The sequence below is a fragment of the Pelodiscus sinensis genome, chromosome 11, assembly GCF_049634645.1.
Source record: "Pelodiscus sinensis isolate JC-2024 chromosome 11, ASM4963464v1, whole genome shotgun sequence".
Taxonomy (NCBI): domain Eukaryota; kingdom Metazoa; phylum Chordata; order Testudines; family Trionychidae; genus Pelodiscus; species Pelodiscus sinensis.
In genome coordinates this window covers 48,441,641-48,462,300 of record NC_134721.1, presented here as the reverse complement: position 1 = coordinate 48,462,300, position 20,660 = coordinate 48,441,641, and the positions used below count along the sequence as shown (strand labels likewise).

General features: G+C 40.9%; 1 protein-coding gene across 2 annotated transcripts in view; it reads left to right on the top strand.

Annotated features, from left to right (window-relative positions):
• ACAD9 (acyl-CoA dehydrogenase family member 9) overlaps window positions 1-20,660 on the top strand; it is a 47,410-nt gene that overhangs the window by 14,390 nt on the left and 12,360 nt on the right. For both annotated transcript variants that reach the window (XM_075939738.1, XM_075939739.1), the window contains exons 6-12: window positions 3,155-3,233; window positions 5,032-5,203; window positions 5,910-5,983; window positions 12,906-12,981; window positions 15,217-15,287; window positions 15,677-15,796; window positions 18,468-18,596. In XM_075939738.1, the coding sequence (XP_075795853.1) occupies window positions 3,155-3,233; window positions 5,032-5,203; window positions 5,910-5,983; window positions 12,906-12,981; window positions 15,217-15,287; window positions 15,677-15,796; window positions 18,468-18,596 (721 nt within the window). The remainder of the gene's footprint in view (window positions 1-3,154; window positions 3,234-5,031; window positions 5,204-5,909; window positions 5,984-12,905; window positions 12,982-15,216; window positions 15,288-15,676; window positions 15,797-18,467; window positions 18,597-20,660) is intronic.

Below are 20,660 nucleotides of genomic sequence, written 5' to 3'. Positions count from 1 at the left end.
CTTGTGTTATTTATTTGGTTGGCTGTAGGTAAGTTATAGAAGTGGTATGTAGTTTCTGCCTACAAATCTCAGAGTATCTGGTTTTGCTTTGATTCTTGAAGTGAAACAAAGAAAAGCCTTAGCACATTTGAGCAATGTGTATCGGGTTTTTAATTTTTGCTGTAAACTCTGGTTTTGACTTTGGATCTGTATGGACTTTTAAGAGGAGACTAGCATTTTCTAGAACATATTGCAATAAGTGCTTTATTTATTTGCCTGAAGTGTTATGATGCAATAGCCCCACCATAGTTTAAGACTTTTTTCCATCATAAGCCAGGCTTTGGCCTTCCATCTCCTGTCGTTTGTTCCATTTTGAAGATGTGGACCATTAGCAGGGGTGTGGGGGTGGGTTTTTTTTAATTTTTTTTTTAAACATGGTTCAAACATGATTTTTGAAGTGACACTTGGGAGCAGGAGGAAGAGAAGCAGAATAGGTGCTAATCATGTTTTGAAAATTCTTCCAATGTGTTTTTAGCTGATTAAGTTTTTCTCACATGAAATCTAGAACACCGATGCAATCTGTGAAAAGAAAAGGAATATTTGAGTTATTTGGTGACAAATCGATAACATCAAAGTTCCATTTGCTACCCAGCATTTTAAGGGTGTATGGCTTAGATTGGTGGACACCAGGCTTTCATTTATCAGGGGAAGGGGGCAAAAATACCCCAACTGTCACATTCCAGGTAAAGTTTTAACACCTTGTGGTTAAGATATTAATCTTGGAAACTGAACAAGTTCAGTCTGGAATTGGAGACTGTATTTAGAATCCTAGAACTGGAAGTAACCTTGAGAGATGAAGTCCAGTCCCCTGCACTCATGGTAGGCCCAAGGAACATCTAGAGCAGGGATGGGCGATAATGTTTGATGGGGGGCCACTCCAAGAATTTGCTAAGAGGTCAAGGACTGCACTCTTCCGTGATATTAATGGAGGAGGTGAGGGCCTGGGATGGAGGCTGGGGGCAGAAGGGAGCTCAAGATAAGGAAGGGGGGTGCAGGAGGAAGTTTGGGTGAAGGAAGGGGTTGTGACTTGGGGCAGGCGATCTGGGTCCAAGAGGAGATGCAGGGTCCAAAGCAGGTATGGGTGCAGGAGAGAATTCTGACCTGGAGGAGCTGTCGGGGAGGGGGTTATGACTAGGGATGTTACAAAGCAGATAATTAGGTAACTGTGTCACTGCTGAAAATCTCAGCAGTTACATGCTACGGGCTCTGCAGTATAAGCTTTATACTGCAGAGCCCATAGCACAGCTGGCTCCCCAGGAGCAGAGCCAGCTGGCCCCATTCCTGGGGAGCCGGCTGTGCAGTATAAGCTTTATACAGCAGAGTCTGCAACAGGAGCCAGCGAGTGCTGGGAGGCAGCTTTTAAGTTGTCTCTTGGCCCCACTGCCACCCCACAATGCAGGCACTGATACAGAGCCAGCGCATGGGGTTATGGCTAGTTCCCTGGGAGTCGGGCAGGAGCTTGTGTGAAACAGTTCCTTGTAACTGATCATAGAGCTGGAAGAGACCTCAGGAGGTCATCAAGTCCAGCCCCCCCCGCCCAAGGCAGGACCAACCCCAACCAAATCAACCCAGCCAGGGCTTTGTCAAGCCAACACTTAAAAACCTCTAGGTTTGGAGATTCCACCACCTTCCTAGGTGGTGGAATCCAGTCCAGACTTAACAGTAAACTGTTTGAATGGTTATCCTATTACATCCCTAGTTGTGAGTTGGGGCAGAAATGCAGAAGGGGGTTCAGGAGATTGGATTGTGATGTAGGCCAGGAGGAGTTTGTGATCTGGTACAGGATCTGGGAGGAGGCATGGGTGCAGGAGAGGATTCTGACCTAGAAGAGTCCCATAAAGGCTCTTGTGCATTTCAAAGGGTAAGCACCCTTGTGAAGCCTGGAGTGAGGGGAACTTACCGCTAGCCCTGGGCTGCACGCAGAGCTCCACATTCCTCCTTTGAAATATACAAGAGCCCCTGGACAAGAGCAACAAATACATACCTGTAGTTAACAGTATATAGGGGGTGACTGAGGAAAAGGGGTCTGAATTTATTGAACTAAAACATTCATATTCTCCTCATTGCTCCCCTGGAAGTATATATTATTGACCTTTTACATTTGTCAGCATACAACAATATACAGTGTACACAGTAGGGATGTTAAATATCAGTTAATTGAATAGTTGATTAACTCAGGAGTTCTTATTGGTTACTCGACCAGTCTGTAGTCCCTGTGTGTGGGGGCCGACCGCCAATGCGCTCTGGCCTCACTCCTGAGGAGCCCCCTGCTATCCCATGCTGCTACCTCTGAAAAAAGCAGCTTCCCTTGCGGACCAGCTGCCTGTTGGCTGAGGCTGCCTCTGATACAGAGGCAGCAGTGATGGTTGGCAGCAGCCACTGTCTGAGTGAGGAGGGGACCGAGCACCCAGACCTGGGGTGAGCTGGAAGTGAGCGTGGCTGCTTTTCTGTCTGGCTCCTAATACACTTTAAATGCAGAGCCATAGTGGGGGATTTGATCCCAGTCCCAGCACAAGTCAGTACTAAGCCAGTCTGCTGGCCAATCTGCTAAAAAATGTACTGGTAATGTGGGGTGTGGGTTAGCATTAACCAGTAACCTTTTGCTTATCAGTTAAATCGACTACACTGTTACATCCCTAGTACACCGATATTCATTTTGTGAGGCCTGCCAACTATTCCACTTTTCCTTTCTGTTGTGCATTGCTTTCTTTCAGGATGTGCAACAATATAGCTGTGACTTATGATGAGTTGCTTCTGTGCTTCAAACCAGCTATGTGTTGAGACTGTTGGTTTTTTTCCCCCCCTTCTACATTCAAGTACTTAAAAAATGTAACAAAGCAAAGTTGCTTCTCGGGAGTTTAATTTCTATAACATTCTACCTGTTTCCAATATTGCATGGTACCATGCAATATAAAATAAGAGCAACTCCAGATAAAGCTCTCTTCAGCGGACTACGGTTGAAGATATATTTCTTCAGCAGCCTTTGGATTTAGAAAGTTGCACCTTTATTTAGACACTGAACTTTTTAGGCATCAGTTTGAAATTTTGGGACTATATCTCTATCCCTTATATTGTTGGAAACTAAGCACATTTTTACTGCTATTTTGGCTTCTAGTGGAAGTGATGCAGCATCCATCCAGACCAGAGCTACCATGAGTGAAGATGGGAAAAGCTTTTTACTAAATGGCTCAAAGGTATTTATCCATGGAGTGATGAACTGAAATATTTATTTCTGGTGTGAGTTTTATAGAAAGCATCCTTACTTCGTGAAGCAATGCTGATCGTCTTGCCAAACGAGAACTTAACTTGTCAGTTTCATCTGACGTCTGAGGATCCCAAGTTAGTCGAGGATGATGTCAAAAATACAGTTCATTTAGTTTTGAGGCCAAAAGGAATTATTTCTCAGAAAATAACCCTTGGTAAAAAAGATGAGGAAGCTCTCGCTGTGTGAATGTTCTCTCTCTTCTCTGCATTTCCCCATCCTGTTTCCTGCTTTATTCCATGGGGATAAGAAGCTGTCCCTCACTGTGAGCACTCAGGTGAGGATGAAGCCTGACTCTTTTTTCCAGTTCTCTCCCTTCTCTGCTTAAGGTTTTGTTGAATACTTAATTTTTCCTTTAAACGCAGACTTGGAAGTAAAGCTGCTCAGGACACTTGAATACATTTATGTATATTATTTCATCAAAGTCACAATGCATTTAGTGGAACACATTGGTTTCAATCAAGTTTTTGATGTATGAAAATTTTGCTTGTTAGGGAACTGACCTGACATGCAGAAGACCCAAATGTAAGTCCCTGTTCTGCCTGATTCAGAACAGGCCTTTTTATCCATTGCAGATCATTCTTAAATGGAGACAGAGGCTTGAACCTGGAGTCATGGTTTCAGGATTAATTTGACCCTCTCAGCCCCCTAGAGGGCGTTCACTGAACATTTCAGATTTTATATTAGGGGTGGGGAACCTAAGTCCTGGATCCAGCCCCCAAGGCTTGGGGCTCCCCATAGCATCGGGGAGCCTGATCTGGCACTCCAGCCTTTTCCACTTCCCCCGTGGGGCTGGAGCGCACACAATCTACTAGCCTGGGCCTCCCAGGCTCTGGCGTATGAGGGGAATGTGGGGAGTCTGTCTGCTTCTCAGTTGGGAGCCACATCAGTGAGGGTTTGTTGGGTTGGTTTTTTTGCTTCTCACTTGTGTGTGGCCCCCAACTGATTTTTTTTTTTCTATGGATCAGTGGCCCTTGATCCAAAAAAGGTTCCCCACCTGTGCTTTATATCCATCACCATTGTTGGGTGGAGACCCGCATCTCCCACTCCGGACCTGGGGTTTAAGGTGGCAGTCACTTTGCACCTCCCTGTTGTTGCCCTAGCAATCCAGATGGCGCTCCAGTACCTGTGATTTGCTCTTTCTCCTGAGGACACTACAGTGTACAGGAAGCCCTCACCATTCGTGGGGAATATGTTCTTGAGATCACTGTGTATGGTGAAATCCGTGAATACGGGAAATGTGGGGTGTTTCCAACAGTAAACAGCCACGCTTTTCTACCCACTTCTAGTTTCTTGCAGTGACGATGTACAATAGTGATGAATTGTGATTCTCATGGTATTTATATCTATGGTTATGTTTCACTGTGTCATATTCCTGGTGACGTTTCTTGTTACTGTACAGTTCTGTTAGAATGCACTGAAAGTGTCATCACGCTGTGTCATGTGCTTGGGCTGGTGCAGTGCAGCACGCTGCAGATACCGAAACAGTGAATGGTGAGGACTTCCTGTACACCAGTTGCCAATCGGCTTTCACAAAGCTTGTTCCTAGGGCAAAAGTGTTAGGGAAAACACATGTTTTAAGAAGTTGTTATCCTCTGGTCTGCTCTGTTTGGAAGTATAGTCTTGTCATAGTCTCAAAGCCTGATCGCTCCTGTTGTGAAATAATAAAGCATTGTACCTACCACAGCATGCACACAATTACTTTTTGTTCTTCCCACTTCCTCCCCCAGATTTGGATATCAAATGGTGGCCTTGCAGACATTTTCACTGTGTTTGCAAGGACTGAGGTTGTTAAAGATGGTGTAAAAACAGACAAAATTACTGCCTTCATTGTTGAAAGAGCCTTTGGTGGAGTTACCAGTGGAAAGCCAGAAGATAAACTGGGCATTCGAGGATCTAATAGTAAGAAGAGTTTGCATTCAATTTTTTCATAGACGTGTGTTTCATGCATGTATTGGAATCCCCAAGCAAATCAAATCTGGTTGGATATTGCACTACATTCTAACTTGATGGGGTGGGGTTTGAGTTGGGTTCCTGTTTTTTAGACATTCTTCTCAGTTGCATGCCAGGACAGTTCAAAATGAACTTTTACAAATCATCATTAACTAATTATCCTTCTCATCTGCTGTCATCCATTTCTAAACACCTGACACATTCATCTTGCCATGGAAATTCCCCTTGGTGTGCTAAACTGAGATTATGCAATAATAAGCATCATTACCATGGTACAGCTGCCATGGGAGCTGGTTTCTCTTAGTTGTTCTGTTGATTGGTAGCTCTTATGCTTCCCTATCAATCATTGTTATCTATGTTCTTTCAGTCTCTCATCTGGTTCCAGGCTTGAATGTAGTTCGTCCCACTAGAGCTGTACACATTAGAGATTGATATTTTGACATACCTTTTTAACATTACATAAATAAAATGCCTACTCTGAGCTTTCTCCCCATTAGCTTCTTTGACAAAGTATATTAAATTCTGTTGTGTTGGATTGGGAATAGTCCAACTCCTAGTATAGAAAGGTTGTTAAATTCTGAACGTTGCTTTATCTTTTAATAGTATCTCTCAGTGAAAAGGTTTTTGAAATAATTGAACACTATTTGTATTTCAGCCTGCGAAGTGCATTTTGAAAACACAAAAGTGCCTGTAGAGAACGTTATTGGAGAAGTAGGAGGGGGATTTAAGGTGAGTTGTGAAGAATAATTTAATACTGTATTTAAACATCCCCCAAAGATGTCTTTGGGGAAAAGAATTTGTTGTTTGGCACCACTTTAAAAGGACAAACACATTTGTTACTCTCTTGTTTCTCAAAGTGGTCCGCAGATCCACTCTGAGAAACCTGCTAACTGGCTGCTCCCGTTTGTTTACCATTTCTGCAGCCACGAAGCCGCACGGCTCCCATTGGCTCCAGTTCACTGTTTGTAGCCAAGGGGAACCACAAGAAGCAGCGGCCCGGCTCATGCCACTTCCTGCGGCTCCTCCTGGCTGCAAATGGTGAACCGGAGCCAATTGGAACCACGTGGCTCTGTGGCTGCAGAGCTGGTAAATAAACAAATGGGAGAGGCCAGTTAGCAGGTTTCTCAGAATGGCTCCATGGACCACTTTGAGAAACGCTGTCTTAAATCAGTGATAGTCTTTAAAGTGCTACATTGTCCTGCATTTTGCTTGTCTTAAATCACTGAAAGTGAAAAAGATTAGAGGACAGAATTGCTCTTTTGTATACAGCAGGTTTCTTGTGCCATGTCATGTTCTCTGTTCTCATGGTCACTTCCTTTCTTAAGTGCTATAGTGGATGTAACAAACCAGCTTCCACTATTGCCATTTCATTAGATGATGCTTCACTGTTTCCATCCAAGATGACTAAAACGGTTTGAAAAGAACAAGTGTTGCAAATTTCATTAACTGGGATGGGGGATACAGAACAGATAGCAGCAGCGTTGGAGAAAATTGAACAACTGTGCATGTCTTCCCCAAAGTGAATGTGCACCAGTGAGTGAGGCTGTAGCGGCACTTTGAAATTTGCCCATCCTCCATCCTTGCTCTTGTAGCTACCCCCTCAGTCATCCAACCTGCCTCAGGCAGAGCTTACGTGCCAAGGGATGTAAGTGCAAGGCAGCAGCCTTCAGCTACAAAATTATATTTTGCGCCTTTCTTTGACGCTTAGCATTACTGAAGAAGTGTACTGATCCAGTCCTTCACAGTAGTCAATGGAGACTCCCCTGCTAAACCACATGTAGCTGTCAGCTGAGGAGGGACGAAGGAGAGTGGGGAAGTGCCACAAAAATACCAAGTAGGATGATGTAGGGAGGGGAAAGAAACAAGAAAAGGAAAACAAAGCTGGCAGAAAGAGAGCGGGTTGGAGTGGGGAGAGCAGGAACTGCCAGAGGACATAAGGTGGCTCCTCATCAGCTAATCATCACAAAGGCTTCTACCCATATGAAAGGCAGAGAGCCACTGCTAAGAGACCCAAGCGTGAACTGGGTGAAAACATAAAACTGGGTATTTATATGTGAGCATGAGACAGGCTGCTTCCTTATTTAACATTTACAGAAAGAAGCCTTTCTATAGAAAAGAAAAGATTAGAACCAGAATCAGCTCTTGAATTTTCATAAATGGAATGCAGTGATAAGAGTTATAAGGATTAAGCTACAGTGAAAGTAATCTTAGTGTTTAAATTACCAGAGAAATAAAGATGCTAAATGTCAACAGAAAAATGATTGGGGGTGGAGAAAGGTAGAAATATTGTGTACGATTTCATGGGATAATCAATAGAGAAAATGGAAAAGTGAAGATATGGAGTAGCCTATACCCAAAGGCTGCATTTTATAACAGCCACCCAAAAATATGTCAGGAGTCTGTAAATCATCTGGATTAACAAACTGCAAAGAGTAAGAGAGGTTAAAAATGAAGCCCAGGAAAGAGTAATTTCAGGTACATGAGAGCAGCGAAGACTGAAAATGAAGTTGTTTTGAAAGTGGGGGGAACACAAGGACAGGTAGAGAATGAGAAGATTGGAAAAGAGATTAAAGTAAATAGGATGTTTAAGTACATAAAGAGCATGAAATCAATAAAGGTGGCACAAGGGACTCTTAAGAGATAGTAAGGGCAAATTATTTACAGAAAAGGGCAGGTCAAGTAATTGAATTCTTGTATTTAGTTTATCAGTCAGTTAGTTCAGATGCCAGAAACCAAGGTAGTTTTCAAGGGGAGCAGAGAAAATACTGGAAAATTTTTTTGATTGTGCTGGAACAGGTGATCAAAAAATTAGAACTACCTTGAAGTAAGTTTTTTCATTTGTTCAGGAGATATATTTAAATTACACTTGAAATGAAGGTTGAATATGAAAGTGATCCTTTGTTCAGGATATAACAATTGTCTGTATTTAAAAAGATATTTAGGGTCTGTCTGGTAATATACAAACCTGAGCTTTATTTCAGTGGGGAAATACTGAAAACTTTGATCAGAAACTGAATAGAGACATATGAAAAATAATGACTTGTCTGCGTAATTCACAAAGGACACTGTGATAATACTAAATACATCCTAATATAAGTAAATGCATTGCTTACCTGTCTTGTTAAATTCACTGCCATAGGCATATATTTATCACAGAGAACTTTCAAGCATTACAGATGGTTTTGGTAAACCTTATTTAAAGATTTGGACTTATCCTGATCTTAGCAAAATATTCCTTTCTCTTATGTTTATGAAACAAAGTTCAAACATTCTCAAACTAACTACCCTTTTTTGTGTCAAGTAATGTATCAGCTCATCAGCTTTCTGAACTGAAGTCTGATGCGTAAATGTAATGAATATTCACATAGAATCATAGACTACTAGGACTGGAAGGGACCTCGAGAGGTCATAGAGTCCAGTCCCCTGCCCTCCAGTACTGTCTAGACCATCCCTGATAGACATTTATCTACCTACTCTTAAATATCTCCACAGATGAAGATTCCACAACCTCCCTAGGCAATTTATTCCAGTGTGTAACCACCCTGACAGTTAGGAACTTTTTCCTAATGTCCAACCTAAACCTCCCTTGCTGCAGTTTAAGCCCACGGCTTCTTGCTCTATTCTCAGAGGCCAGAAAGAACAATTTTTCTCCTTCCTCCTTGTGACACCCTTTTAGATACCTGAAAACTGCTATCACGTCCCCCCTCAATCTTCTCTTTTCCAAACTAAACAAGCCCAATTCTTTGTCTTCCTTCATAGGTCATGTTCTCTAGACCTTTAATCATTCTTGTTGCTCTTCTCTGGACCTTCTCCAATAAAACAATATTTACCCTAAATTATCACTAAGAATTGGGTATAAAAACAAATGATGTTCTTTTAATTCTTGCACATGTCTATTCCACTGCAGGTGTATGTGCACCTAGTGCACAGTTGTCAGAAAACGTTATTCCTCAGCATTACTTAACTGGACAGATCAAGCGCCTGTCTCCAATGCCATTGTATGCTGGTGTAAGAGGAAGGAATCACCCCAACTCTCCTCCGTTGCGGTTTTCCACCACCGGTGAGAGTTGGTGGGATCTCAGACTTGCTGTCATAAGCATCCCTTGTATATGCTATTGTCACTAGGAAGTAATTTGTCAAGTTTTAGCTAGTTTCTGTCAGATTTGAATCTTAAGTCTTTTGGGACTAGTTTTCATCTTATTCCTGTACTGAAACAATGCTGTGCTCATCAGATTGTAAGTCCTGCCATACCATATATGCCGAAATCTGTGATGGTCAGTGAGCCACACCCAGCCTGTCGGAAACTTTTGGGAGAATCCTGCATTGGTGACACGTTACATTTTGTCAGATTTAAATCCTGCTTAAAAAATGATAGAGCAGTAAGCTCAGATGCTGCACTGGGAGGCAGCACTTCACAGACACACCCTCTTCCCCATCAGACTCATCTCACACAGCTTGCACCCCATCTATCTCAGCCTTGGCACAGGGCATGTCAGAAATGTCTGCAACTCCTCTGTCCCATTCATTGGTACTGAAGGAAAGACTTAAACCCTCCTCAGGCTCAGGGTCTCCCTGGGGGTTGTTAGTTTCAAAGCCTAGTAGAGGCAGAGACTCTAAGGCCAGGTCTGTACTACACCTGGAAGGTCAGCTTAAGGTATGCAACTCCAGCTATGTAAATAATGTAGCTGGAGTCAACATACCTTAAGCCGAGCTTGGTGCTGTCTCCATGGCCAGAGGTTGATAGGAGCAAATTGAGGAATACCAAGGGTGCCCTCAGCATTAGATTTAGCAGGTCCTTGCTAGATTTGCTAAATCTAGTGCCAGAAGATTGATCTCCAGTGTGGTAACTAGACATGGCCTTAACATGGTAACTTAACATGGATTATCGTTCCATCCATTTTCTACATTTTGTTTACAAATTATTTTACTTCCTAAGTGCCTGGTCCACATAACATTCGTTGAGTGATCTTACACTATAGAACTGGGCCATAGCATCTAGTTCATTTCTGCCCTTCCTTCCTGTCTCTTTTCCATGTCCCTTTTCAGGAATCACTTTCACAAGTACCTTTTTCAGTAGGTGGTCAAGTTGCTTCTTCAAGCAGGGACTGTAGAGGTTCTGTTGGGGCTTCCTTCTATGGACCCTGCCTGAAGCCTTTCCCCTTTCTTTCTGATCCCTAACGCAAAAGGTTGTCTCTTACATCTGAAATAGTCCTGAAAATTGAACAAATTTGTGAAGTAAAAAAAATTCTACATGGCTATCTTAGGCTCAGTTACTACATGGAGCAGGAGGACTGGTACTCTGAGTTAAAGGACACTTACTTCTGTGCATCAATACAACACAGCCATTGCATGTTTTGCAGATGGCTAGCAAATGAGTCTAATTATCAGTTCAATCTCTCACTTGCTACTTTGGTGTTCATAAACTGCATAGCAGTGGTGACTGGACATCTACAAAAATCAGGAGTCCATGTGTTCCCACACTTAGATAACTGGCCATTAACAAGTTGAGGCTTGAAATTGAGAGGACAGTTTCTAACTCTTATAAAGTAAAGTTTTGGAGCAGACTTCCAAAGGCAAATAACTTAATGGGCTTCAAGACTGAACTTGATAAGTTTGTGGGAAGGGTATCAGATATTAGTGAGGAAAGTTTAAAGCAACATGGAACCTCAGCCAGTTATCCCTGTGAATGACAATAGCTTCTGTCAATGGAAGAGCCTCTCCACTGAAATAGTGTTGTCCACGTTGGCACTTCTGTCAGTGTAATTTGTCATTGGGAGAGGAGGGGTTCCCACACCTCTAGGTGACAAGTGTTACACTGGCAAAAGTACTAGTATACACATAAGCTATGACCATGGCAGCCTAGTGCAGGGTCTCACCCCAGCTTGCTGCAAACTTAATGTTTGTATGTAGAAGTCCTTAATCTGAACCGATGCGTTAAAGCATTTAACTGCAGGATTATCATCCCTGTAGGCTAAATGTATCAGTTTTAGTCCAGCAGTGAAATCTGGAGAAATGGAAACATGAAGTTAAAATCTTCTTGTTCATGGACGTGTTTAGTATAGCCTTCAAAACCCTGAAATTGTAATGGTTTCAGCTTGATGAGCTGTGACCTTTACTTACTTTGTTTGGCAAACACCCATATTATCTCTTCAGTGACCCAAAACATTTTAACAAAATGTGTGTGCTAATTTTGAACACAGTGTTCCAAATTTCAGTTCCCTCCCTTTTAATAACAATTAGGTTTTTATGTCCATTTATCAACGTTCAGTACATATAACTGGCTTATTTTTCTAAAAATTAGTATTTTTTTCTGCAGTGAGGATTTTGGCTGTTTGATAGCATCAAAGCTGGTTTTCAAGTTGCTTTGACCTTTCCTCAGTAATATCAGACTTTGTCAGTAGCTAAGGTTTAAGCCAGGCATGTCCAAAGTCCGGCCCGGGGGCCAATTGCGGCCCGTGTTCCGGTTTAATACGGCCCCCCAGGTAATTTGGCAATATCTATCTTTTATGGCCCCCAACGAATCCATATGTATTGAGATGAATACATTGTAAAATCTCAGTTAATGTCAGTTGGTCTAAATCAGTTATAAATATATTTGGACACAACATGTATACTTGGTGTTATGTTCCTGTTCATATTTTTTGAACTTAAAAGTTGACAGACAACCTTTATTACCAATAATATGTAATGTACTTTACAATGTTCCTGACATATATTTCAGCTTCCTGGATTTTTTTTTCATCTGGCCTTCAGATATGAAAGGCAGAGTGATTTAACACCTGTTTAGATTTGTCATCCATGTGACGAAATGAAAAGTATGCCGTTTGCAATAAACTTTGCATAAAATAGTTAATTTGCATTTAATTTTAATGGTTCAAAGAATGTCAGGCAAAATGGTCGGCCCTCACGCATGTTTACTTCATCAAATCTGGCCCTCTTTGAAAAAAGTTTGGACACCCCTGGTTTAAGCAGTTAAATTGTCATGTGAGTGTTAAATAGTGAAAATCTATGGAAAAACAAGATTTTTGCATTTCATGAAACTTCTGCAAATGCTTCTCAAGCCCAGGTTTCAAGGCCTGTCTGTGCTTTGTGCTCCCTTGCTTGTTAACCAGCAATTGTGAGCCATGTATAGATATATCATTCCAATAATTCAGTGTTATCTTACTACTCTTGATAGATTTATTTATTTATTTATTTTTGGTCATTTAGTTTCATGAGAGTTTAGATTACTGTGAAATTGTAATGCACTAAGTTGTAGGTGTTCTACAGAGACACTTTTCTGTTCATTCCTGTTCTGTTGTTAGCCATGACTTTAAAGCACCTTTGCTGGATTCCCAATGAAATTCCCAAGGACTAAAAAATAACATCAAGCTTCTGATAACTAGGTTTCCTGTTTTTTGTTTGGTTGGTTTTTTTTTTATGTTGTCACTGTAGATGTCTTTCATCTGATGTTCTTTCTGAATAGTTCTGTTTTGAAGTATTGCTGCAGGTAACTTGTTCATTTTTGGTACACTTTCTGCAGAGGAACGTAATGAAGTTTGGAGGTGCACTGGTATCTACCAACTTTAAAGTTAAGGCATTTTACAGAAATGGAGCACATTTTACTGAAAGTGTACCTTATTGAATAAAAGCCTGTATTTCTTTATTGTAGGTGGCTATGAATATCTTAAACAGTGGAAGATTTAGCATGGGTAGTGCATCTGCAGGAATGATTAAGAAACTGATAGGTAGGTAAAATGAAGCTTACTGCGTTTCTGGGAGGAATGAAATCATCAATCCTTGCATTACAAAAGAAAATTTAACATCCCGTAAAAAGACACATGACACCTCTTTCAAAGACACATTGTAGTAACTGCATTCATTTCAGATATGACTTTAGAAGTAGAGCATCCTTTGAAAGCTATGTTACGTTACTTTTAAAAGCAGCCAGACGTTGGAAGTGTGTATGTGTGTGTGTGTGTGTGTATCTATATATCTATATCTATATTTATATATATAAAATGAAAGCTGCCTTAATATTTGGACTTAAAAAGAACATTGTGAAGTAATTCCATACTCAAATTTTACATACAATGGTAGCTATTAAAATCACCTTCCATCAACAGTTACCGCTCCCTGGTTTTTGAAAGATCTCAAAATTTCCCTATACTATAACAATTGTCTATGCCAGTGGTGTGTAACCAGTGGGCTGTCTTCTGGGTGGGGGGGCCGCAGGAGAGGAGGAAGGTCGCAGTGCTGTGGTTCAGGCCAGCCAGTGTTTTCTTTTCCTGGCTCGGTGCCCTATGTACATGGGATGAGGTGAGTGGAGTGGTATTTAAAGGGTCCACACTCTTTCCTCCCCCCACTCAACCAGAATTTTCCCCAGGGGTCACAAGTGCAAAAAGGTTGCGCACCACTGGTCTGTACTGGTAAATACGATTCCTGTGCCTGGGGAACAGTATTAAGTACCTCCACCACCATTTGCTTACAAGCCCTTTGATAGTATCTCAAATGACATCTTCAGTCACTTCCTAGTACTTGTATTCAAACTTAGCTACTGCTTCATAAGAAGATACCATCAAACAGGAGATTTTAGCTTGGTATGATATTTGCTTTGAGAATCATGACTTAAGTCGTCATTGGTGCTGGCTGCAGTTCGGAACTTCTGTGTCTCAAAAAATATTGAGTTTTTTTCTCCAGTTGTAATGAAAAGCTCCGAAAACGTGTGGTGTTTTTTTTTTTTTTTTCCCCCCCCACATAATTGAATTCCCACAATACTTTATGTGGGGTAACGCATGTTCCCGTTGCCGGACCCTTTTGTCATTTTCTCATCAAAATATGCTCTCCGGGATATCTGTCTTTCCAGAATCCTAGGTAGTGGTGGGCTTTAGTGGAGCCAAGCAGGCAGGAAACCAGGTAGGCAACCTGGCCTGCCTGCTTCATTTCCATTGAAAGTTTTGATAGAATCAACATGTTCCTGCGGAATATTTCTCTTCTGTCAAATAAGTATATTCTGACACAGCTGTTTCCCTGAGGAATTTTTTTACCAGTTCTACTCTGTTATCTAGTGAACTCAAGGTAGTCGTGTTGCTTAATGAACTACTGAAAGATCCTCAGATATTGCATGGCATAAAAACCTACGTACTAGTTAGATAGAAATTTAAACTTATCATACAGGAGCCTATGCGTAGTCTCAGATCTGAAGGCTTGCATCTGTAGGGATCTGGCTAAAGGTGTTACATAACAAATCCTTAGATGATGTACATCTCTTTAAATTTAAGAAAAGTAAGTATCTTTCAACTGGTAAATTCAAGTAAGAATAATATTACTGAATGAACGTCACTACTTGCTCAGAAGCTATTTCATAAACAGTAAATGGTTCTGGAATTGGAAAAAATACCACAGAGTGTTTTCATTTTTATAATGCCTTAAATGAAAACAGACATATTAATGTAATCCCCCAATAGAGGGGTATAAAAGAACTGCTAATGGGATTTCTCTCCTATAATAAGGCTTTTAAAAATCTCATTGCTCCTACCATTCTTTGCTTCTTAAATTAGGATTTTTATTCTAACTTTTTAGAAGCAGAGTTTTATTTGCAAATTTTTAGTTTTTTCTTTTGTACCATGCATCCTCTGTCCACTCAGGTTTAGAGCACAACAGATTACAGATTATGTTCTCACAACTTCCCCTTTCCTTATGGCATGTTCTGTATGTTACAGGAAACTTTCAGGCAACTGCTTTGCACTAATGAATTCTGAGTTGTAAATCTGGCATTGAGATTTGGTGGTCAACGTATTTATAAATGAAAATAAATATATAATTAAGTCTATGCTCTTTAGACATGATGCATAATTTACATACAGCTGAGATTACATATTCAGGGAACATGTAATTATTGGAAGTTCGTTTTAATAAATTAATACCTTTTTTAAAAAAGATTCCACTCATTGATGTGTTATGTTTTTTGTTTTTTTTTTAAGAAATGACAGCAGAGTATGCATGTACAAGAAAACAGTTCAATAAGAAACTGAGTGATTTTGGATTAATTCAGGTAATCCGAGAACTGGAAACCTATGTTAGAAGATTCTCTCCACCTGTTTTCATGATTTTTGTTGAATCAGGGGTGGGAGAGGGATTTGTGGTGGCTACTGATTTAAAAAAAAACCTGTTGCTGGATTGCTGGTATTCAGTCTGCATAAATTTAGTATAGAAGCTTGTGAGGCTGATGTTTGGAATGTATGGAAGTATTAATGTACCAAACTTAAAACTTGCAAGTTTTTTGTTTTAAAATATTAATATTCAGTATTATAAATAGCATTTAGTACTTAGTGATGTAATAAGTGTGAAAGCTTCATTTAGATACGCACTAAATTATATGACTGCTGAGCTGACTCTGAAACGATCTGTGTGCCTGGTTAATGTATGTTTTCTGTTTGGCAGGAGAAATTTGCCCTTATGGCTCAGAAAGCATATGTAATGGAAAGCATGGCTTACCTCACGGCAGGAATGATGGATAGGCCAGGCGTGCCTGATTGTTCAGTGGAGGCAGCTATGGTTAAGGTAATCAATTTATTGAAAAATACCAGGCTTAAAAGATCTATCGGGCTTCAAGATTAAACTAGATTCAGTGTGCAGCAGCGGTTAAAAAGGCAAATAGGATGCTAGGAATTATTAGGAAAGGGATAGAAAATAAGACCCAGAATATCTTACTGCCCCTGTATAAAACTATGGTACGCCCACATCTTGAATACTGTGTACAGATGTGGTCTCCTCACCTCAAAAAAGATATTTTGGCCTTGGAAAGGGTTCAGAAAAGGGCAACTAAAATGATTAGGGGTTTGGAACGGGTCCCATATGAGGAGAGGCTAAAGAGACTGGGACTTTTCAGTTTAGAAAAGAGGAGACGGGGGGGATATGATAGAGGTCTATAAAATCATGAGTGGTGTGGAGAGGGCTGATAAAGAAAAGTTATTTATTAGTTCCCATAATAGAAGAACTAGAGGACACCAAATGAAATTAATGGGTAGCAGGTTTAAAACTAATAAAAGGAAGTTCTTCTTCACACAGCGTGTTGTCAACCTGTGGAACTCCTTGCCAGAGGAGGCTGTGAAGTCTAGGACTATAATAGAGTTTAAAGAGAAGCTGGATAAATTCATGGAGGTTAGGTCCATAAAAGGCTATTAGCCAGGGGATAAAATGGTGTCCCTGGCCTCTGTTTGTCAGAGGCTGGAGAGGGATGGCAGGAGACAAATCGCTTGATCATTGTCTTCGGTCCACCCCCTCTGGGCACCTGGTGCTGGCCACTGTCGGTAGACAGGCTACTGGGCTAGATGGACCTTTGGTCTGACCCAGTACGGCAGTTCTTACGTTCTTATGTTATGTTCTTATGTAGATGGGTTTATGAAGAGGATAGTTTGATGAGATAACATGATCTTGGTAACTAATTGATCATTCATTATCAGAGGTAAATAGGTCAATGGAGGGATGATAGGAGTTTCTATAGAGAACTTTTCTGGGTGTCTGGCTGGTGAGTGTTGCCCACATGCTCAGGGTTTAGCTGATCGCCATATTTGGGGTCGGGAAGGAATTTTCCTCCAGGGTAGATTGGCAGAGGCCCTGGAGGTTTTTCGCCTTCCTCTGTAGCATGGGGCACAGATCACAGCTGGAGGATTCTCTGCATCTTGGGGTCTTCAAATTATTTGAAGGCTTCAATATCTGAGAGATAGGTGAGAGGATTATTCTAGGAGGGGGTGGGTGAGATTCTGTGGCCTGCACTGTGCAGGGGGTCAGACTAGATGATCAAAATGGTCCCTTCTGACCTCAAAGTCTGAGTCTATTATGACACTTGAACTAAAACCTCTGTGTAATACAGTTCTTGTCTCAGGCATTCGGACACCACTTTCCATTTTGCTCCATTTTGGTAGCCCTGCAGGGCCTGATCTAAGCTGTTGTCTTCATACAAAACGCTCTCATACAAGTAGTACAATTACTTTAATGCCCTCTGAATTTCCAGGAACATCTGTATTTTTACATAGCCAAATAAAAATGTCCTCAGTGCCTCTCAAATTTGACATTACACAGAGTGGGTTAGTACTGTTCCACTGCCAGACTGAATTACAGAACATTGAAATGTTGCCGGTGGGCAAAGGGAATTGTTCTGAGGATCCTGGTTGTTCATGTTCCGTATTTAGGGATGCAAATAGACAGCAGGTGTGGAATTTGGGGGTGTCTAAAGACTCCTCTCCCATTGCGAGAGACCCTCATTGTGACAGTGTCAAAGAGAACAGTATAGAGATGTTTCTCCAGGAAGGGACCTCCCCACGTGGTTAAAATGTGACTGGTAAGAAACCACTGTCCTGGTTTTCCATGTAATTGATTCAGAAGCTGGAAAACTTGCTGAATGCCGCTTCTCCTTAGGCTAGGGGTGAAGGAGGGAATTGGGCCTGTCCGTATGTGAAAGGAGACAATTCACGATTTTGATGAATAATCTATATAGCGTTTCCTAAATTATCTTTCACAAGGCCCCTGAGAACTAGAGGTTTTCCTCTTCCTAGAAGTGAATCTATGTTGTTACGTGCTCAGTCCAAAGTAACTTGCTTCTCGACATTGTGAATTTGGGAAGATTTTAGCTATTAAGTGGCCTGCTCTGTTCTCTCCCAGTTCATGGATCTGAATCCCCAAGGAGCTCAGAAGGGTGACCGAAGGGAAAAGAAGCGTGCCACAAAGCGGATCCTCCTTTTTGAAAAAGATTGAAAGACTACATTTGAGATTTTTAGGCAGTAACCTGCTGTAGTAACTAGAGATTTTGAATGGAAGGTGCTATAGAAATGTATGTTATCTTCCTAATCTTAAGAAAAGTAGCCATTTTCTTAAGGCAGCATCAGTCCTCTAGTATAGATTAATCTCTAAAATAGGCTGAAAGTAATTCTCATGGCTTGTGTTTCTCTATGCTAATAGAGAATTATCAGCTTGCTTTTGTGATGTGGTCTTTCGAGTGGCTGTTCCATTTAAACATTATGTTACACAAGGAAGTGCACTGGCCGATAAAAATTAACCAGAGCAATCTCAGATAAATTTAAAATGCCTGGGATGAAAGGCACGCAAGATATATGTTTTGGAAGTTGTTTATCTTACTAATTCATTCTTAGTCTTATCCTTCTTTTTGATCTAGGCTAGAACAATGACGTGATCTAGTTTCTAGCAACAATTAAAATTACTGTGCTTTTGGCAGGTATTTAGTTCTGAAGGCGCTTGGATTTGTGTAAGTGAAGCTTTACAAATTCTTGGAGGCCTTGGCTATATGAAAGACTACCCCTACGAACGTTATCTCCGGGACAGCAGAATCCTTTTGATTTTTGAGGCAAGTATGATTACACGTCTCTCCTACTATTAATCAGAACTACTTTACCTTCCAAGTATTCTTGGCATAAATTTGAAACTAAATGAAACAAGTTCTGTACAACATTCTTTCAGAATGGACAATGAATCATGTTAACGGCCTTCATTTGGAGCTACAAGTTTTCTGCTGCAATAATTGGAATAATGTTGGAGTTATCTGGTTTTCCACAAAGAGTGTCATGCAGGGGATAGAGAACAGATTGCTTCTTTTTGGGCACACAGTGGAACTAACATTTGTGTGCACCTAAAGCAGAGCTGGGCAAGATGCAGCCTGGGGGCCAGACCTGGCCTGTTTAACAGTTTGATCTGGCCTGCAGACTGCATCTGACCACTTTCTATTTATATCCTGCTGCCCATACCTCTGAATTTCCATGTGGGTCGTGGCTTAGGTAGCAGGATACTATTTAAATGGGTCATGGTGGAGGCACTACCCGGCAGGGACCAAAATCCTGAGACTTTTAAATAGCCAGAGTAACCACGGGCGGCTGCCAAGCAATATGGTAGAAGCGAGGCTGGGAGCCACAAGCCCTTTGTTGTATTTTTAATTCAAAACTTCTGGCCCCAGACCACTCTGACAACTGAAGTTGTCCTATGTTGTCAGGTCACTGGCATTCACCTAGCTCTATCACACCTACATTTGATTTTTTTAAAATTTGGCTGCATTAACTAAATCTGTGAGCTCCACAACTGAGTGAGTGAAACAAAAATACGGAGCAACTGAAAGTTGGTGTTGCAAAGTAAAGGATGGATTTGGAAGATTGAAGGATTATTTTCTGGTTATCCCAAATATGGGAGGACTTTCCAAACAGATTTATAGGAAGTCTTAGTCAGGTCAATTTAATCTAAAAACTTTACATTTATATCTGTTTTAAAAAGTTTGATTTCCGTGTAGTCATCTTTGGTAATCATGATACTTGGTGAAATTCCTCCCTTGTTACCAGATAAAGACAATACACCGACCTTGTTAATGATGTTTTATAAAAGCCTTACTGAGTCATCTGGGTCAGCTGATTCTCTAGTGCCGGGGGGGGGGGGGGGGGGGACACACACTATTTTGCCAGCTGACCACAGAAGTCTGAAGAGAAGGAAAAGCCGCCTCATTCTTTCCCATCTTAGCAAGAGAAATTGGCCTAGAGGTGTTTACCTGCCCTTGCAGAACAGTTGCTCTTACTGAGTAAATCCCCTTTCCTCTGGATTCGTAGCCATTGGGATCAGGCCTATCATTAATTCATCAGGCATTTGGCACCAGCTTAGTATTTATCTCCAGTACATTTTACCATCACCATCAGTCCTTGTTTCTGGTTTTTGTCTACATCTGTTAGAACAATAATTAGCTCTTTGGCATGTAACTCTTCAATATCAGGTTCATTCCTTGTTCTGCTTCTATTTGCCAAGTAGGTATCTGGAGGTAGTTACAATAAATTTTAAAGCTTTCCTTATTAAAGCAAGATAATGTGATAGTCCTGTTGACTGGCAAATGTCTATTCTAATTAATGCACAGCATCCTTGTGCTGTTACATGTTTGTGGACTATCTGAAGAAAGCTCATTTTTCCTCACAAGTCAACAAATAAAAATGGTCAGAATTTCAAAACTGAGATACAGAAAAGTAAGCAGAAATCAATGGTATAAAATGATCTTCTGTGAATTGAGCAGAGTAACTTTGGAAGGTTGAAAAACTTAAACAACCAATAGTCTAGCAGTACCTTAAAGACTAACAAAACATGTAGATGGTATCCTGAGTTTTTGTGGGCACAACCCACTTCGGAAAGCTCATGATACCATCTACATGTTTTGTTAGTCTTTAAGGTGCTGCTAGACTATTTGTTTAAGTTTTTCCAGTTACAGTCTAACTTGGCTGCCCCTCTGAAGCTTTTAGAGAGGTGGAGCAGCAGGGATATTTGATTGTCAGCCAAGAAAAATTAAAAATGTTTAGTCCGTTTTAGTTGGAAAGGATTTCCTTTCTTAATTAGAGAACAAAAGTACCTATTTGGCAAATACCTTTTTATGTAGTCCCATATAATCTAA